A 19,485-nucleotide genomic window follows, 5' to 3' on the forward strand; every position below is an offset into this window, starting at 1 on the left:
GGCTTTCCCTCCAGAGAATTTGCTCGTTGGAAGGTGAATAACTTGGCATTGGAAAGGAGAGATTTCTTCCGCTTGCCTCTGCCTCTGGCTCCAGAGTTCATCCGCAACATTCGCCTTCTGGGGCGCCGGCCCAGCTTCCAACAGATCACTGAGAACCTGATTAAAAAATATGGGACCCATTTCCTGCTCTCAGCCACTCTTGGAGGTGAATGTTCATCTATTTATTCCTGCGAGCTTTCTCTCTTAAACCCACAAAATATAGTCTCAGGCCACATGAGCTGATTCATACCTGGGCACTTTTGAAATGGGCATAATGATGCTCAGTGCAACAGCTGTGAGAGCTGTTGAGTGTTTGGTGATGTGAACTGAACCCCTTTAGCACTTGAGAAAGCGCACGCAACAGAAAAAATGATCCTAAGCATGTTTCTCAAAAGTAAGTGGCATTGAGTGAAGTGGGGCTTACTCCCAAGTAACTGTGTCTAGAGGTGCAGCATAGCCCATATCAGCATTCCCTTACCTGGTGCTCTACAGATGTTTTGGACTACAACTTCCATCAGCTCCAGCCAGCATGGCCAATCGTCAGGAATGCTGGGAGTTGTAGTCCAAAACACCTGGAAAGTGCCAGGTTGGGGAAGGCTGTATATATTTACTTGGAAGCAGGTCCCACAGTGTTCAGTGGGATTTACTCCCAAGTAAGTATGCAAAGGGTGGCAGCCATGCAGCTAAATCCTATTTTATCAATAGCAGAAAATGGGCTATTGATAGCCCATTTTGTGCTATTGTGCTAGGCTGGCACAGGGATCCAGTGGACAGCTGGCAACACAACATCAGCTGCCACAGTAGAAACAACACACATGATGGTAGTGGCTGTTTCCCCTTCTGTGCAGCCCACATCAATGCTTCGGCCCTACCAATGAGACAGCCATGTCCTGACAACTAGGGATGTCCGTCACTGGGAAATCCGTTTCTTATTTGGCTTGATGGAGTTCTGTGGTGTACCCAACTTGGTTTGCATTTGTGGGCCAAGCCACAGGTTTCCCCCCTGTGAACTCTGGGAACTTTCAGCGTGTTTTTGTGTGTGTTGAACTGTAGAGATTTGTGCAAATTATGGCCGAAATTTCTGCAAATTTCAGGCGCAGTTTGTGCACATTTGCACAACTTGCACAAATGTGAGCAAATTTCAGCCGTAATTTGTGCACATTTCAGCCGTAATTTGTGCACATTTCAGCCGTAATTTGTGCAAATTTTAAAAAGCATGGAAAATCTGCGAACTGGACTAAGTTGCTGCAGACCAAGTTGGGCTCCACAGCAGAAAACAGAACGAAGTCCAAGGGCTGAACCAAAGAAAACCCATGGGGCTCTATCCCCCAAACGGATTCCTCCAATATCCCTACTGACAACATCCCTAACAAAAGCTACAGCAGCTCCACATCACCTGGCTCTGCTAAGAGCCCTACCAATCATGGTCCTCCATTCCAACATTTCCCAGCAGCCTCTCTGAGAGAGCATGAGCCCACAGGGGAACAATGTCATGATGGCTCTGTTGCTGGCCACAGCCAAACCCTTCCATTGCTACTGCCTCTTCAGCACTTTGTCAGTGGGAGGCTCCTCCCAGGCTCCCTCCACCCTTTCACCATAGCTCAGTGCTCAAGAATGCTGCTCTCATAGCGGAGAGATTCCGATTCTCCGCTATGAACCGTTACCTTCCGGAAACCCCTTTTCTCATCCCAAGTCTGCCTTTTCAGGGCAAGGCAGCCACAAGCGACAGGGAGCAGCTGCCACACAAAGCACTGTTTTGCACAGGCTCCCCCACCCACACACCTCTTTCTCAGAACTTCTTTCCCAACAAAGGCGATGGTGGTGATGGGGGGAATCTGGGGATATTTGTGTGGAGGGGTGGGGGGAGGGAGCAGAAGTCATTTGACTTCCAGGTGAGTGAGTTCTAGCATACAGTAATGTATGACGTGGTCCAAGGGACCCCCACGGGACCAGCCATCTTTCCCCCATACAATGGTACATCATCACATGCCATCATTCCTAAGGGTGTTTGAAGCAGCCAGGCTGGACTGATGAGTGCACAGTCAAGCGCCACCTTGGTTTCTAAAGTGTAAAAGGAAGAAAAATGTAATAAAAGCCCTTGGCTCACTTTGTATATTACTGTAAGCGCTAGACCCACCCATTCAAATGCCTGCCTCCCCCTCTTGATCTTCTTGAGGATATGTCCCCTTTGGTGCCTCTGAATGTGCTGAAAAATGCCTGCCCTTGTATTGCATCAGAAGTATCTAATTGTAGAGCATAAGAATGAGGGGTATGACCACTGATGGAGGAGAAAGGAAGCTCATGCTGATCCCAGGCTGTATAGCATGCTGGTCAAGAGCATCGCTACGGCAAGCGGCAAGCAGAGGGGTTCAGATTCCACTCTGGACAGATATTGGTATGTAGCAGAGCCCCAGACTTAACCGCAGCTGTGGTGTATCCCTTGTTCCTGTAATATATTTATGGGTGGATGCTCAATAAGCTACCATCTTTAGCTGAAAAGTGCAGAGGCTGATAAAAGCTTTCCTGGCAGGGGGTAAGACCTCCCACCCTCAAGAGCAATTTCCAAATTCCTTGGCCACAGAGGCAGGCAGGCATGACTCCCGTGCCAACAGTTCTGTCAGATTCCTGCCCTGCCCTGCACATGCTACCTCTGGTCGTATTGCCTCAACCTGGTGCAGGTAGATAAAAACATCAGAAGAGCCCTGCTGGATCAGACCAAGGGTCCATCTAGTCCAGCATTCTGTTCACACAGTGGCCAACCAGCTGCCCATGGGAAATCCACAAGCAGGACATGAGCGCAACAGCACCCTCCTGCCCGTGTTCCCCAGTACAGAATGCAAAGAGAGGACCCGTAAGTACTGTACATGCTCCACAAGCAAACAGAGCTGGGCTTACTTGCCACAAACTCTCCACGGAGTGAAGGGCAAGACTCTGGCAAAAGCCACAGGGGCGGTTTACATCCCATTTAAATAGCTGCAGCAGGCATGGAGTTGCAACAGGTTGCTCATTCCATAATCATATTTTGCATCCTGCCCTACTTGCAGGGAGCTTGGGATAGCATGCCTGGTCTCCCCACCCCCTCAAAACAATCCTGTGAGCCAGGGTAGGTGGAGCGACCGTGCCTAGTAGCCCAAGGTGCCTGAGCTTTCTGTCTGAGTGAGGATTTGAAATCAGGCCTCCTCCGTTAGGGTGTAACCCGTTACCTACTTGTACCATGTTGTCTTTTCCTGGCTGAGAATTGCTGATGATCCCACAGCCCAGGCCTTTCATTCTTGCCATCCCTATGCCTCTCCTCAGACCAGCCTTGAAGCCTGCATGGGAGCAGCGGTCCACCGGATCACCTTTTCTCCAAACCTGGCAATGAATTTATCTCACCATTATTAATTGGTGTGGAGGATGTGTAATTATCGATTAAAGCCATCGTTTGAGGGAGGACTTAAAGTAGTTGTATGGATTGTTAGAAATCCATGAGTCATGTCTACTCCTAGCAACAAAACAAGCTTGCCAGGCAGCTAAAGACAACTAGAGGCATTTTACTGTGCGAGTGACTGATTGGTTTAAAGAGTATCTTCCCACTTGCCAAGGCTGTTGCTTCTTCCTCTCTCCTCCTTGGCCAGGATTTGTGTTAGGCATCCTTTTCTGTGCTCTCAACTGCTGTAGGTGCCCATCTGTCGGACGTCCATTGTGGAAGTGCCTCTTGTCATGTAACTCAGGGGTGTGGAATGTGTGACCCTCCAGATGTTGCTGGACTGCAGCTCCCATCAGCCCTAGCACAATAGCAAATAGTGAGGGATGATGGGAGTTGAAGTCCAGCAGCCTCTGGATGGCCACACATTTCCCATCCCTGGCCTAACCTAATGGTTACTAGCCATGCATAGTAGCATGTTTCAGTTATAACTGCATCTAACTGTGCTATAGAGGAAGAAATTGCCCAGAGCCAGGAGGACAACCTTAGTTCATTTATTCAGTGAGGGTTCACTGGAATGGACATTCCAAGCGCCACACCTAGTTTGATGCTTTGCAAAGCAAGAAATATGGGCAGCATCAAGCATTGTGGGGCTCAGACCAGGAGGCCTCTGGATGAGGAGTTGGCTCACTCCTTCTTGCGCCACCAAGGCTGCTGGTCAAAAGAAGGAACTGCAAGCAGTTCAAGCTGTGACTCTCCTAGAATAACCGAGAATCCTCCTGGTTCATGGAATCTGGTCACAGCAGAGGGCCAATCCGGTCCTAGTGCCTGACATAAAGCTTCCAGATCTGCTGTCTTTCATTATTTTGTTGATTGGAGAGTCACCCTAATGGGGCACTAGTCTCAGGTCTTCTGGATTCCAGTGTGGGACAGACTAAATACAGTGCCTTGTGTCTTCGCAGGAGAAGAGTCCTTGACCATCTTTGTGGACAAGCGCAAGCTCAGTCAGAAAGCGGAAGTTGGTGGCCCCTCAGGAAGTGGTGCGAGTAACGCCACTGTCTCCTTGGAAACACTGCACCAGCTGGCAGCCTCGTACTTCATCGACCGTGAAAGCACATTGCGGCGCCTCCATCACATCCAGATAGCAACTGCTGCCATCAAGGTAAACCCTAGAAGGGCGATGTAAGGATAGAAATGTGTTCTGTGCCAATGGAAACCTTGAAACGGGTTTTAAAAACAGCTCTGGATAGTGTGCATTGCAGTAATTTAGGCCCAGAGGTTGCAAAGGTGTGAATGATGGTGAGTGGGCCTGATGCCTGTAAAAAGGGGCTGCAGCTTTCTCTCCAGATGCAGGTGGTGACAAGTGCTCCAGGCCATGACTGCAACCTGACCTGAGGCTGACGGCTGACTACAACTGTTTAAATATTTGTACTTCAGGGTCTGGCACTTTGATGGGCACGTTGGGGAGTGAGGCCTGTGTGTGGCTGCCCAATTCATGTGATTCTTCCCATTCAAAACATGGAGGAGACTGCATGAATCAAGCTTTCACACAAACAGGGTAGTTTGTGCATGTAGTTTTGCACTACTTACAGTGTGTGGCAGATGAGAAAGTGTACATTCACTCTTCCACTGTGGTGTAGTGATAAATTCTGAAGTGCAGACACCAATCATGATAGTCCCCATAGCCACAGCCCCAAGGACAGCCCCAAAATTCTGGTAGCTGTGTTGATTTATATCTATCTGTGTGTGTGTACACAGTCACCGAACAGCAGTACATACCATAATACCCAGTTTATTAGGATCAGCTCACAGTCATAGAATAGTGGGCTGGCAAAGGGCAGTGTAATGGTTCGCATTTTGGACTTTGGCTGGAGAGACTTGAGACTGCAGGAGAAACTGAAAGAGAGGGATATACCATATCCCCGGGCAACATAATACCAGCAGTTTTCCAGGAGTTTTGTTCCCAGCACCAAGGTGAAGCATTTCATCTTAAAGTCAACAAATGAGTTCTAGCAGTTTTTATCTCCATAAGGTCTTTTGTAAAGCAAATGGGTCTTCAAGACTAAGCTACCCCAAAATATTTTGCTTTACAACAGGAATAGCTCACAACAATATATTGTTGCTGGGAAAATCTATTTCTCCCCCAGCCACTGTGAAGATTACAGCTAAACTCAGAGGGAACAGGGAAGCCTGGGGTGGGTGGCAGATGATGAGATTGTCCCTGCTAATCAGAAGATCCTAGTGCTTTGACCCCGTGAGCCCTGCCTCCATTACACCACTGCTTCTCCCCCACATGAAGACTGTCACTGCCTGGGATAGGGCTGGGCCAGTGGCAGCTGGTGGCTCCAATGTCAGTGGGGCAGTGCATCCGCTGCGGGTTTCAGTCGGAACCAGTTTTAGAACTTTTGGCTCAAAATTGGGGCCTGAAATAGGTGACTTTGGGAGAAGCAAAATTTCATGTCTGAGGGGTTGGTGGCTGAGGAGTGGCAGCAGTAGTGGAGCTTCTCTCAGTGACCAGTGCCTGCCATTTCCCCCTCTAGAATGGCCCCCAGAAGGGCGCTCAGTCATGACATTGGGCCAGACTGGATGACAGGACAATCCATCATGGTTTAATTAACCCTTGGGGTGCCGCGACACATGCTGTGCCTAGCAAGCCCCAGCCAGCGGTTGCTGTGGCTTGTCTTGTTGGGTGAACCTGGCTGGGGAGGGTTATTTGTGTGTTAAACAACCCTCACATAACTCTAGAACAAACCGTGAGTCACGTGAAGGTTCTTTTAATCCTTGAATAAGCCTCCTCAGCCACTTTTGCATGACACCACAATCCCCAGCTTGGGGTTGCCCACACCCCAGCGCCCCAGCAGTTAATTAACCCGCGATGGGCTGTTGTGTCATCTGAACCGGTTTGTAGCGTTCTTCCAAAGCGGGTGGGGTGGGGTGGGGGGATGGCAACTCTCACCCGTGGCTGCAGTTTTTTTGAGGGAGTCACCTCCTCCTCCCTCCCCCAAAGGCTCTGGAACAGTGTTATATCCAGGGCAATTTCAGGGGGAAATGGTGGCTGCTACGAGGCAGCTACCAAGAGGAGCTCCAGTACTATGAAAGAAGAGAAACTGCACTGCTGGCTGTTGCCACTACGAATGAAAAACCTCCGCACAAAGCTTTCATCCCAAAATTGCCTCCATAATCCTCACTGCAGTGTTGCTGTTTGTGAATGGGGTGGTAAATTGCGGGAGGGGTTTTTACCTCAGCCCTAAATATGAGTATGGGCCCGTCAGGGTTCCCCTTATGACCTGGACCCCCTGACCAACTCCCTAAGGATCTCTTGCCTCCTTAAGGGAGCAATCCTATGGCTGCTAGATAACGGCTAGACGGCCATAGGATATCTGGTTTTCTGGGAAGCGACCTCCCCCCACTTCCGTGCTGCCTCGGAGGCAATGCAGAACAGCCCCGTGCTCTGCGTTGGCAAGAGGAGTGTGGAGCGGCTGAAAAAAGGGGCTTTCCGGGGGGTGTTCCGGGGCGGGGGGAGCAGAAACACCTGTACGACACATCCTCCTCCCGCACTCAGCCTTCCTGCTGTTCGGAGGCAGCCGCCTATCTGAAAAGGATTGCGTCCTAAGAGTCCCACCTTCCTTCTTTTACCTCCCCCTTTCCAATAATGTGGGGCTGTAGGCATGGGGAGATTGACACTCCAGACACAGGGTTTGACCACAACAGTTTACTGGTCAAGTAAAGCAAGCAAATCACAACTGAGGGTATTTACACAATAGAGCTGAGTGATACAAAAGCCATTAAGAGAAAATAAAAGTGGCAAAAGGTAAGTTCCTTTACCGTAGCTGTACTTAGACTTCCCCAGGTTGTTTCTTCCTTCTCTCTTCAGGCTTTGGTCTCCCTGACTCTGCTCCTACTGCTCTGGTCTTCCTGACTCCCCATTGTTATATCCTCCTCCCCCAAAACCGAAAGTACTGCTTCAAACCTGAAGAAATGAAACTTAACTAGGGAAATGAAACTCTTCCTCCTAGGGACACCCTGTCCCAACAATAAACTCCAGGCCTGTAGGCCTGACTTTTCTTTTCCTTGCCTCTGTAGGCCTCAAACCTTCACAGGGCCTATGCCTGACAGAAAGAGAATGGAGGGAACTGGCTATTATATATGTTACTCCCTATGCATGTTTGTGTTTTTAAAAAATAGCAAAATGCCCATCTTTATGATGGGGGTGTGTTTGTGTGTGTGGAGAGACAGCGTATATACTGCAAAGACCTGTGGAGGATTCACAGAGAAACATCTTACCTTCTTGAAGAGAGTCAGAGCTGGGCATCCTGTGCCAGCGGTGGAGCAGGTTTTGCTCCTGCCATAAAACTGTTCCCAAATTTCAGAGCTTTACTTTTCCCCAAGTGTGTGAATGGCACCCATCTGAACACGGAGGCAAGTAAATTGGTGCATTTGGGGACACCATTGAGGGAGCAGTTAAACCTACTTGCCTCTGGTGACTCCACATATTGAGAATCAAACCTGCTGCTATCTATGTAACCCCATTCTGGATTCTAGTTCTTGGTCACTTCAGAGTGTGGCAGAATATTAGGAAATGGGAGATACCCTGTATAATAAGAGCAAGCTAATTCTTTGTGTGTGAATCCTTATATGGGATTCTGTCACTTGAGTCACAGGTGAACTCAGTGGCACGGAGCACTTTTTATCAGCTTAGGCTGGTATACCAACTACGCCCTTATCTGGACAGAGATAGCCTAGCTACAGTTATCCATGCTCTGATAACCTCTCATCTGGATTACTGCAATGCGTTATATGTGGGGCTGCTTTGAAAACAGTCCGGAAACTTCAGCTGGTCCAAAATACAGCAGCAAGATTGTTAATAGGGGCTGGTCAACGAGATCACATTATGCCAGGACTTTTCCAGCTGCACTAGCTGCCAGTCCATTTCTGGGCCTGATTCAGAGTGCTGGTATTAACGTTCAAAGCCCTTAATGGCTTGGGTCAGGTTACCTGAAGGATCGCCTCCTCCCGTATGTGCCTGCCTGGACCCTAAAATCATCCTCAGCAGTTCTTCTCCATGGGCCCCTGCCAAAGGAAGTGAGGCGAGTGGCTACCAGGAAGAGGGCTTTTTCTGCTGTGGCACCCCGGCTGTGGAATGAGCTCCCTAGAGAGGTTCACCTGGCATCTACATTGCATTCCTTCTGGCTCCAGGTGAAGACTTTTTTATTCTCCCAGGCATTTTAGCATTTTCGCTTCCTAGTCTTTTAGCTTTGCAGTTTTAAATCTGTATTTTAAATCTCTGCATTGCTGCTAGGTTTTATTCTGGTTCTATTGTTCTCTTGTAGTTTTAATGCTTTTATATTTTATATTGTTTTATCCTGTGCTTTTTGCTTTTAATTTTTGTGAACTGCCCAGCAAGCTTTGGTTTTTGGGTGGTATACTAATGCAGCGATCCCCAACCTTTTTTGCACCTCGGACCGGGGCGGGGGGAGGTTTTGCGGGCAGACTTCCGGCCACAGGGACGCAAATGGCGTCCGCATAGCGGACGCCATTTGCATCCCTGTTCTTTGCAGTAATAGGCTACTTAAAGATTTACGTAGCCTATTACTTGAAGAACAGGGACGCAAATGGCGTCCGCTATGTGGACGCCATTTGCGTCCCAGTGGCTGGGGCCAGCCAGCAGCTCCACAGACTTGCCGTGGAGCTGGCCGGGGCCGGCGAGGATTCCAGGGGGGAAGGACGGATCACCTCCCCTCCCCCCGCAGACCCCAGATAAGGAGGTTTCATACACCCCTTCGTGGCCCTGTTCCTAACAGGCCATGGACTGGTACCGGTCTGCGGCCCGGGGGTTGGGGGCCCCTGTAGTAATGAAATAAATAAATATAGCTAAAGCAGCACCATTCATGCATGAGAAGAAGGTATCAGTAGGGTTGGGGAAACCTCAACCTTTGCAGACATAAAATATTTTTTAAAACCCCAAGTGTGTGCATGTGTGTGTGTGTGTGTAGTGGGGGTGATACCCCCAACACCCTAATGCATGGAATGCTGACTGGTGTGTGAGGAATGGGATGGAATGTTCTGGAAAAGGGCATGGCTTGCTGAACCCCTGAGCAGGAGCACTTCACACTGCAGTTTCTGCTGCTGTTATAGCGTTTTATTATTGTACTGTAAGGGTCGTTTTAAAATAGTTAATTCTTGGTTTTATCATTGTTGTTAGGCATCTTCAAACAGGAATTATTTTCAGCAACCATATCAAAATAGAGTCGAATTCTCAATTGTGTCCAAGCTGCCACCACAATAACAGAGCAATTATCATGAAAGAAATTGCTTCTCTTACCTGTTGGCACAGCTTTATACCTGTTGTCCACCTGTGATATGAATCTCTGGATTACAAGCATGCTAGAAAATGAGGAATTTTGAGTAGCCATGATCACACACTAAAGCCCCTGTTCCACGTGAGCCCATGACAACAAGAAAGTGACAAAAATGGAGCCCCAAGTCAGAATTAGCACAAAAACAAAGCAAGTAAAAGAAAGCAAAGATGCATACTCTGCATGAACATATGAATCTGCCTTCTGTGGAGTCAGACAAGTGGTCCATCCCACCTAGTGCTGTCTCCTTTGGCAGCAGTTCTCAAAGGCTTTGAGCCCTACTACCCAAGATGTTTTAAAGCTGGAGATGCCAAAGACTGAACCTGGGATTTCCACATCAGATGAAAGAGAATGTCTGAGATGAGCAAACAAGTCCTAGTGGATCCAGTCACAGGTTTCCCCTCTGCTGCTGCACATGCCTGTCCTGATCCCATTTTCAACCAAATATGTGGGGGGAGGGAACAAAGTTGATTCAGAATTCCAGCGCGCGCGCACACACACACACACGCATACACACACCTCCCTCCAGGGGTATACAGGAACAGCCAGGCTCCAAACCAGAAAAGACACTTGCTTCCCAGTTCCCTTTGCTTTTGTACAGCAGCTCTGTCACACACACACCCCGCCACCGCCATCAGCTCCTCTGTATGCCTGGATTTTAATTTGCAGGTTGCTTAAGCAAGGCTACCATCCCTGGGATCCGCCACCAGGGTCTGCAATTATAAACCCATCACTGTAGTCATCCGTTCCCCCCCCCCTACTCCCCCCTGCCAAGGAAACAGGAGGGGCAGCAAGCAGGGAGCCAGAGTCAGACCACAATTGGCGCCTTTGTGCTATTTATGGGAAATTGGCCCTGCTAATGATGCTGAGCTTCTTTAGAGTGGGAGAAGGCTAGAGGCAGGGTTGTTCTCTGTCAACAGGCCAATTACCACACAATTATTTCCTCTTTTTAGAGGCAATGTGGCTTCTTGCATTGTCCTAGGCTTAGAGCACTTGGCTCTTGCTTACAGAACAGACCTTCAAGGTTTGCTATTCCAAGACTCTCTCTTATTTTATTGCATTTAATGTCCCTTTTTGTTGGATTTCTGTGTTTATGCTACCCCCATTTTGAAGTTTTGAGGTTGATGGAGATATTGTGGTATAAACAGAGAACCTTTCTACACGAGGCATGTATGTATGTATGTATGTATGTATGTATCTATCTATCTATCTATCTATCTATCTATCTATCTATCTATGTATCTATCTATCTATCTATCTATCTATCTATCTATCTATCATTGTGTATTCATGATTCCTCATTCACTGTAGTTTGCGGGTGCTTTACACAATGTCCTCATTCTCCGGGGCCTCTCTCATGCTTTGCAACCATTATAGCATTGTTTTTTTCCTAACGAAGAAAATCTGGTATTTTTGTGAATGGCAGCATGAAACCCTAATGTATTTGCGCAATTCCGCTATATCACAGCACCACCTTCTTTATTGCATTTATACCCTGCCTTTTTTCCTCTTGCAAGGAACCCAAGGTGGCTTACATTATCCTCCTCCTCTCCATTTTATCCTCACAACAACAACCCTGTGAGGTGGGTTGGGCTGAGAGTCTGTGACTGGCCCAAAGTCACCCAGTGAGCTTCCATGGCCGAGTGGGGACTAGAACCCGGATCTCCCAGCTCCTAGTCCAACACTCTTGCCACTACACCACACTGGTGTACCACCTAGTGGGTGTGTAATGGAACATATAGAAAGGCAGAGAAAGAAAAACCCCAGGAAAAAAAACACACATGTAAAAGCCAATCATAATCCTACAGAGAATCTGGAAGCAGAAGCCTTGGTAAAGTGGCGGGTTAAAAGCCTCATGTAGAAAAGTCCAGGGTGCCTAATGTGTAAAAGCCCCTCCCTGGCCACACTACTTAACATGAGTACAATCCACCAGAAATATTTCCTGTGCAAATCCCATTGAAACAAATGGGAGCCATGGAAGAACATGTGCTCTTGCACAGCTCCCCTTCATTTTGATGATGCTTGCACAGAAAAAAGTCCCTGGCAGAAGTCCCTGGCAGAAGCCACCGGCACAGATCTGCCCGTCTCCTACTGTACCACTGTCAATGGCATCCAGAATCTGCCACCACACTTTACTTCATAGCGCCACCACATCCTATGCATGTTTAGACAGAAAAAAAATTCCTCAGTGCTAAAGATGAATAAGTTCTCTTGAGGAGCCTAGGTGGAAGGTTTATGCTTACTACTCAAAGGTTAAGGGCCAAAGTAGGCATGAGGAAGCAGACATATAGAGTGTTTCCCAACAAGCTGGGTTTTGTGAAACTTTGATGCAGGTGTGTGTGTGTGTGTGTGTGTGTAAATCCCATCAGAGCAGCAGCAGCAGCATCCTCCACCCCCTTTCTTGCAGGATGTTTTCCAAATCAAAATCAAACCCCAGGTGTGTTCCTGCCTTCCAAAGCAAAGCAGCTCCAGTACAGCAATTTTGAACTGATACATTGGGAAAGGTCTATTCACCCTCTTCCTACCCCAACACTCCCCACTCACATCCAGAACCCCCTTTAAAAAAAAAAGTCTAGAGACCCTTCACATGTTGCCTGTGGCACCCCAAAGGCCACTTCCTATAGGAATCCCAGAGCTCTTACTATGAATACATTATGCTTCCTGTCCCATTTTAGAAACAGGTACTTAATAAGAAACATGTACTTATTCCAGTTGAAACATATGTAGTGTCACAGATGATTGTGGCAAAGAGTGAGGTGTTGAAGAGGGGAGGAGAGTTGGGCTGGGGAAGGAAGGAGCACCAGGGACGTGTTGGGGAGGAACGAGTTTAGCAGGAGCGAGGCAAGATTTACAGCAGGACTAGGCAACCTTTTAGGCCCCGTGGGCACATTTGGCAATGTTCTTGTTAGCCAAGCACACTGCAGAGGAAAGCACTGGCCTGCAGCTGTCCACCATCTTCATTTCCTAAGAACGCCTCTGTGCCCCATGTGTGGCCCAGAGGCATTAATGGGAAATGAGGGTGGCTGTGGCTGGAGGCCCTCACTTTGCTCTGAAGCAATCCCAGCTGCCGGTCAGAAAATGCGTGATTTGTTTTTTTTAAGTGGGAGGGATAGGGGACCTTGGTGGGCTCCAAAAACGGTGCCTTCCCCTGATTTACAGCAAAGTTCAAAGGCCTGCTTTTGGATATACTTCAGATGCAAAATTGAAAAGGGAAAAAAGCCATCTATTTTAGGAGTGCTTGCTGGGGTTTGTAGTGGTTACACCTCTTAACAACGCCCAGGACTGAAGAGAGAAGGGGAATTGGAGTAGGAGAACAGGCTCTTGAGGAGCACTCGCAAGCAGAGCAGGAGACCCCGTTGGATCCACTTGTCTGCCCAAAGGGAGGCCCACTTAGGCAGAATCAGCTGGAGCAGGGGAAGGAAGGGGCACTCGTGGCGGGTGTCTCTTTCCAGGGGGAGGGAATGAAACCACTGGTGAGGAGGTGAGTTCCTGGCACTTCCCATAAGGGTCGGGGGGGGGGCATGGACTTGGGAAGTAGGGAGCTGAGGCAGAGCCACAATTGTGGCCTTTGAGTAGGGATGGCAGAGAATTCCACCATGGATCACGGTGAGGCCGAATGCCAGTGCATTCGGCCCCGTGAACTCCGTGGCGGAACGGCCTGCTGCCCCCCCCCCCGTGGATCCCCCCTGGGACGAGACTCACCTGGGGTGGCTCTTCCGGGCGGCGGCAGCTCCGGCGGTGGCTTTGGCAGCCGTGGCCGCAGTGGCCAGTCTTCTGACCGGCTGCCGCCACCGCCATTTCCACTCTTGTAAAAAAAAAGAAAAAGAAAGAAAAAGAAAAAGAAAGAAGTGATAGGCTACGTAAAGATTTACGTAGCCTATCATGACTAGGTTTAAAAAAAACCACACACGACGTGATAGGCTACGTACATCTTTACGTAGCCTATCATGGCTGGGTGGGTTAAAAACAAAACAAAACAATGTACATAAATAAATATTTACATAAATAAATATAAATAAATGTAAAATAAATATTTACGTAGGCTAAAACGGGGAATCAAAAAGGGACGCAAATAGCGCCCGCTACGCTATTTGCGTTCCCCTTGATTTTCGCCGTCATAGTCTATGTAAATATTTACGTAGATTAAGAGGGCAAAAATAAGGAACGCAAACGGCGGCGGCTGTAGCCGCCACCATTTGCGTACGTGTTTTTTTTTTTTACCCACAGCCCTCCGTGGCCAGAAATCTGGCTGCGGACGGCTCTGGCCTGGCCGGGCCTGGCCGGCTGCTCCGCAGAGCTGCCGCGGAGCACAGCTGGCCACAGAGGAACAGAGCGCCTCCCCCCCAGCGAGGATTCCAGGGGGAGGGATGGAACGCCCCCCCACACACCATCAACATAATCCGCGAACAGGTAAGTGACTTTCGTACATCCCTACCTTTGAGGCAGTGGGGCTGTGCCAGGGTCCTGCCCAAACATGACAGCCTGATGTGAGTGGAGCAGAGAGAAGGAAGCCGTGATGACAACAAGGCCTGTTTCCAGGTCCAGCCTTGTCATGAAACAACGTAAAGCACTTGCTGAACCAGGCAAACTGGTGCCCCCTGTCCAGATGTTTTGGACTACTATTACTGTGGCCACTTATGCATCACCAAAAAAGAAGAGGACAAAAGAGGGTGCAGATTTGTATGCAATTTGCATAGGTGCTAATTTATACATACAAATGAAAATTTAGAAATAATGTCTATAATTTAATTAAAAATGCAATGCAGCTTGTCACAGAGAGCAGTGTGAATCTGTGTTCCAGCTGGTAACAGTTAATCGGCAGCTTCAAGGCCCCACCTGCTCTCCCTTCTTACAGTTCTTTATCTTTAAACCGTACTTGGACAGCCCTTCAAGTGGAGGACTGTCCTATGTAAAGCAGGACACATGGCCTCCCTAACTACAACTCCCATCATCCCCAACCAGCATGGTCAAAGATTATGGGAGTTGTCATCCCAACATATCTTGAAAGCACCAGGTTGTTGGTGGGCAGACAGACATCCTTTCATCTTTTCGCTTCAGGTGTTAAAAGTTGTGCTCTTCCCTTGCTTAGGTCACTGAAACCAGGACAGGGCCACTTGGCTGCAGTAACTATGACAACCTGGATTCTGTGAGCTCTGTTCTGGTCCAGAGCCCTGAGAACAAAGTTCAACTGCTTGGTAAGGATGTTTATCCTTTTGACTGCCCAGGGGTGCATCTGCATTACTCATTTGACACTAACAGGACTGACCCTTCTTCTAACTTGTGTACAAGGAGGAAACTGCATTCCTAATACTATGCTGCAAAGAATGCCAACGCTCATTTAATACAGTGCATGGCTTACCCCAGAGATCTCCTATCCTACCAGCATCATTTATTTTCCTAGGAATCTATATGTCAAAGGGCCTCAGAATGGGAACTGAATTACATGACTGGCATCTCTTTCCCACCCTAATTAAAGAATTAAATCCAGCTACCATGGTAAGAACTCCTCCCAGGCCCAAGACTGTTTCCCCACAGGAATTCTCCCCCCCACCTGCCCGCTCTTCTATATCTGTTATCCAGCTCTGCCCCTGACCACATCCAAAGCTAACTCTGGTGATGCTGCTGTAGGTCAACCAGCTGGGTCATGTGAGGCCCTGTAGGTCAGCTGACCACCTGGCCAAGTCACATGGCTGTACCACATACCCAGAAAAATAAGTATACTTCATTATGTGTGTTATTTCACTGACGGTAATGTCATTTTATGTATGTTGAAGGTTAATGGGATTTGACTGGCAGTATACATAAATACTGGAGATCGTGTACATTCCCTATGAAGGTGCAGATAATGTTTACAAATTAATAGAACTGACAAGAGATTTCATGCACAACCCATTTAATATGGATAATCACTAAAGGTTGCTGTAGAATGTAAATTAATCAGAGACATTATGTACATTCCTGATTAACATGTGTTGCTTTTACATACATTTTATACATTGCCCAGGCGAAACACATTGACTCCAAGTACAGAATACACACATTTACCAACCAATATGTGCACTGCCCAGTTGACATTACCCACACTTGGAGACATATGCATGTTGACTGAGCAATGTGCACAATTGCCTGCAAGACATTTTAACTTGTTTTTCTTTCCTTTTTTGATTGGAGGAGGATAACTGACACTGAGATACACCCCTTCCTCTAGGACTGGGAAGAGAGTGTCCTTTGAGTCTCGAGGAGGAAGTGTTCCTTCCCTTAATCCCCAGAGAGGCAGATTCCAGCAGGGGTTGTCATTGATGCAAACCAACCAACCAACCCAAACAGGCTAAACACACACCCACACCCACACCCACACACCCCTCCTTCTGCAGCAGAGACTCAAAGAAAGCCAGGGAGGGAACCAATATGCCAGAACAGCCCCCAGCCAGGCTTTCCTCTCAGTAGGACCAGAGGAGTTGGACCAGAGGAGTAGGACCAGGGGGTCCCCGGCTACAAATGAACTCGCAACAAACCATGGCTCGCAGGCAAGGCAGAGGAAGTGTGCATGGGCTGCTGTCAAACAGATGCCTCTCCCAATACTGCTGAGGGCTGCCACAGCCTTTTCCTCTCCTCACAGGCAACCAACAGCAGATCCTACCTCCCAACCATCTATGGAAAACTTATGGATTCAGCCTACCCATGAGCAAGCCAATGAACTTCTCTAAAGTAATCCAGTCCCTTGAGATCACCTTGGCTCTTCTACCAGCCCCTGCTGTCTGCTCCATCCATTTTGGTACCAGCACCCTTCGACATCATTGGCTGGAAAGAATTATGAAAGGCATCCAAAGCCAAATTGTATCACCAGTTCTGTCACACATCCTAGCAGTTGTGAGAGGACATCATGAAAAAACGGGCCACTCCCCAAAGGGATGTCCACCTTGTAGCCCTCACCTCAAAAGGACTGTTTCCTTCTGGTGCAGAAGATTTCCCAATAAGCCAACTGGGGAGGGGAGTGGAGTCTAACTTATGCAGGGATTTCGATGCCTCAGCCATGGCCCTCTGGGCATCATCCACAGCCTCTTTGTTTGCAAAGGCTGCATACTGCATTAATCTGGCCCAATGAGAATTTAGACTAAGCTGGCTTTAACCAAGAAACCAAAGACATCTTCAGGAAGGTTTCTCTCTCTGCCTTCCTAGCAGATGCTTCACTGGACATTCTGTAGCATGAAGCCTGGCCCAAGGCTCCAGTGTGGTTGCCAGGAGACATCATAATGCTAGGTAGTCTCTCTTTCTGATGCAAGACAGCATGGAAATTAGAATGGAAAGACACCGCCAAGGACTACCAGTGTGTTCTGTATTCAGTCCCCAGGGGCTATATTTGGGGTTCACCAGGATCTTGTGAGATAAAGTTTTTTCTGGTACCCATTTCCAGTGATACCACAGAACATCAGAGGATTTCCAAAGCAATTGTACACCAGCTGAAGATCATGGCCATAGATCTGGTCCCCACTCTAGAAAAGTGGTGGGGGTGGGGGCGAGGGTGGGTGTCTTCTTTGTCTTTTCACTTGCTAAGAAAAACAAGACTTGAACAGTCCTGTACGTAAAACCAGTACATTTGGTTCAGCTGTAGCAGCCTTCCCCAACCTGGTGCCCTCCAGATGTTTTGGATCACAATGCCTATCATTCTGAGCTAGCAGCCAGAGCAGGATGAGCTACAGTGATCAACGATACCAACTCTGCATCCCTCTCTTCAGCTGCCAGGTTCTTCCCAAAGATCCTGGAGGTGTCCTGCAACTGGGGGGAATTTACATTTATCCATGCGTAGATGACCTGCTGGTGCACTCCCCATTTGAGGATCAAGGTTGGAAGCATATGGAAATGAACATATCTACCCTTCGTTATAACAAATATCTACCCTTCATTATCACAAATTCTTAATCAAGGAGAAAAATCTTCTGACTCCATCACAGTTAATTCACTATCTGGAAGTGGCCATCAACACTGCCATAGATTGAGTTTTCCTCTCCCTTGAGTGATAGTATTTGGTAAGTTGGCTGGCTTCTCACCCACATTGGCTCCCTGGATCTAAAATTCAATCCCTGGCAAATCATCTAAGGATAATGCTGTCATGCCTAGATGTCTTCCCTTGGGCAAGGTTTCACTCCAGACCACTGTAGACCTTCTTGTTGGATTTCCAGACATAAATTAACAAGACCCCCAAAATGTGGGTCCCATGCATAATATGCCATTAAAAAAAATAATGATAAAGCTCACCACATCATCTGAACCAGAGACATCCTATTAAGGTATGTCAATGCAGGATGGCAACAACAGATCAGTCCTAACATCTGGGGAGCCCACTGAGATGAAGGATGGCCCCAAACCACCTGGTCAGCCGTAGAACAGGAGGTGAGCATAAACCTCCAGGAGCTGAAGGCAAAATCAGTCTAGCATCTGAGGGTATCTAGCGACTTCTCTTGGGAGAGGGTGTGACATCTGCTGCCTTTTGGAAGAAGAGAGGGCTTCTCTGAAGGAGACAAGCAGGGAGGCCACTTGGGTCTCCATGGCTAGGTTTACCAGGCATTATGAGATCCCTTTGCCTCAGCTGAGGCAGTCTTTGGATGATGACACCTCCAAAGGGTTTTACCATCATAGATTAGGAAGCATCTTAAGGGGCTGGCCTAGAATGCCCACTTATGCATTGCCAAAAAAGAGAACAAAAGTAGTGTACAGATTTGCATAAAATTTACATGTGTTAATTTATATATGTAGGTGCACGTTTAGAAATAATGGCTATACTTTAAACAGAAATACAATACACGTCACCATCATCAAGAAGTCTGTGTGACCAGGTGAGCCGTGAGCCTGCTGCCCAGTCTGCTCTCCAGGTGGTGACGGTTGATGGGCGACTGCCAGGCCCCTCCCTGCTCTCCCTCCTTGGGGTTCTTTCTCTTCAAAGCGGACTTGAGCTGGTCAGCCTTTCAGACAGAGGACTGCCCACTGTAAAGTAGGACACATGGCCACCCTCGATTGGTCCGCCCCAGGAAGTCCAGCTTCTCAGCATCCAAGGCTAGCTGTCCTTCTTCCCTTGAGGGGAGAAGCAGATATTCTTGACCTACCTGTGAATTTCTGTTCTCCTTGAGGGAAGGATGCCAACTAGGCCCAGCCTAGGTAGCACTGCAATATCTTCGTCCCAGTGCTCCAGCTCCAAGAATTTGGTGGAGAGGTCATCGCTAGTCTTGAGACTTTCTTCCCCATCTCTCTCTTTCTCTCTGTTTCCGTGACTCCCTCCATATCTGAATATCCCTTCATGGGACCCTTCATAGGGATGAAGGGAGAGTGTCTTAAATATAATAATAACAACAACAACAACAACAATAATGGGTTATGTTTGTTGCTAGTTGTTGCCATTTGTTGATTTGACTTTGGCACAAGTACTTCTTTCACAGCAATGTCTGGGGATCCAGAGGAGAGGCCCTTTCTCCTCTTCCTGACTCAAGAAAGGGAGGCTGCCTTCCCAGCCCCAGAGGAGGGGCCTGTCCTAATGCTAGCTGTCCTCCTTCTCTCAAAGAACAGAAATGCATGGTAAGCCCAGAACTTCCATTCTACAGAGAGTCAGGCCCAAATTCTATCTAGCCCAGTATTGCCTGTTCCAAGTGACAGCAGCAATCCAGGGTCTCTGGCAGAGGTCCTTCCCAGACC

At 48.1% G+C, this 19,485-nt stretch overlaps 1 protein-coding gene across 1 annotated transcript in view; it reads left to right on the forward strand.

Moving 5' to 3' along the window:
- Positions 1–19,485, forward strand: part of BRINP2 (BMP/retinoic acid inducible neural specific 2) — a 141,722-nt gene that overhangs the window by 103,049 nt on the left and 19,188 nt on the right. The window contains exons 3-5 of the mRNA XM_084848181.1: positions 15–205; positions 4,408–4,607; positions 14,891–14,996. Coding sequence (XP_084704307.1) covers positions 15–205; positions 4,408–4,607; positions 14,891–14,996 — 497 coding nt within the window. The remainder of the gene's footprint in view (positions 1–14; positions 206–4,407; positions 4,608–14,890; positions 14,997–19,485) is intronic.

Source organism: Heloderma suspectum, chromosome 4, assembly GCF_057233095.1.
Source record: "Heloderma suspectum isolate Gila_16-S chromosome 4, 16-S_ref, whole genome shotgun sequence".
In the NCBI taxonomy this organism is placed as follows: Eukaryota; Metazoa; Chordata; class Lepidosauria; order Squamata; family Helodermatidae; genus Heloderma; species Heloderma suspectum.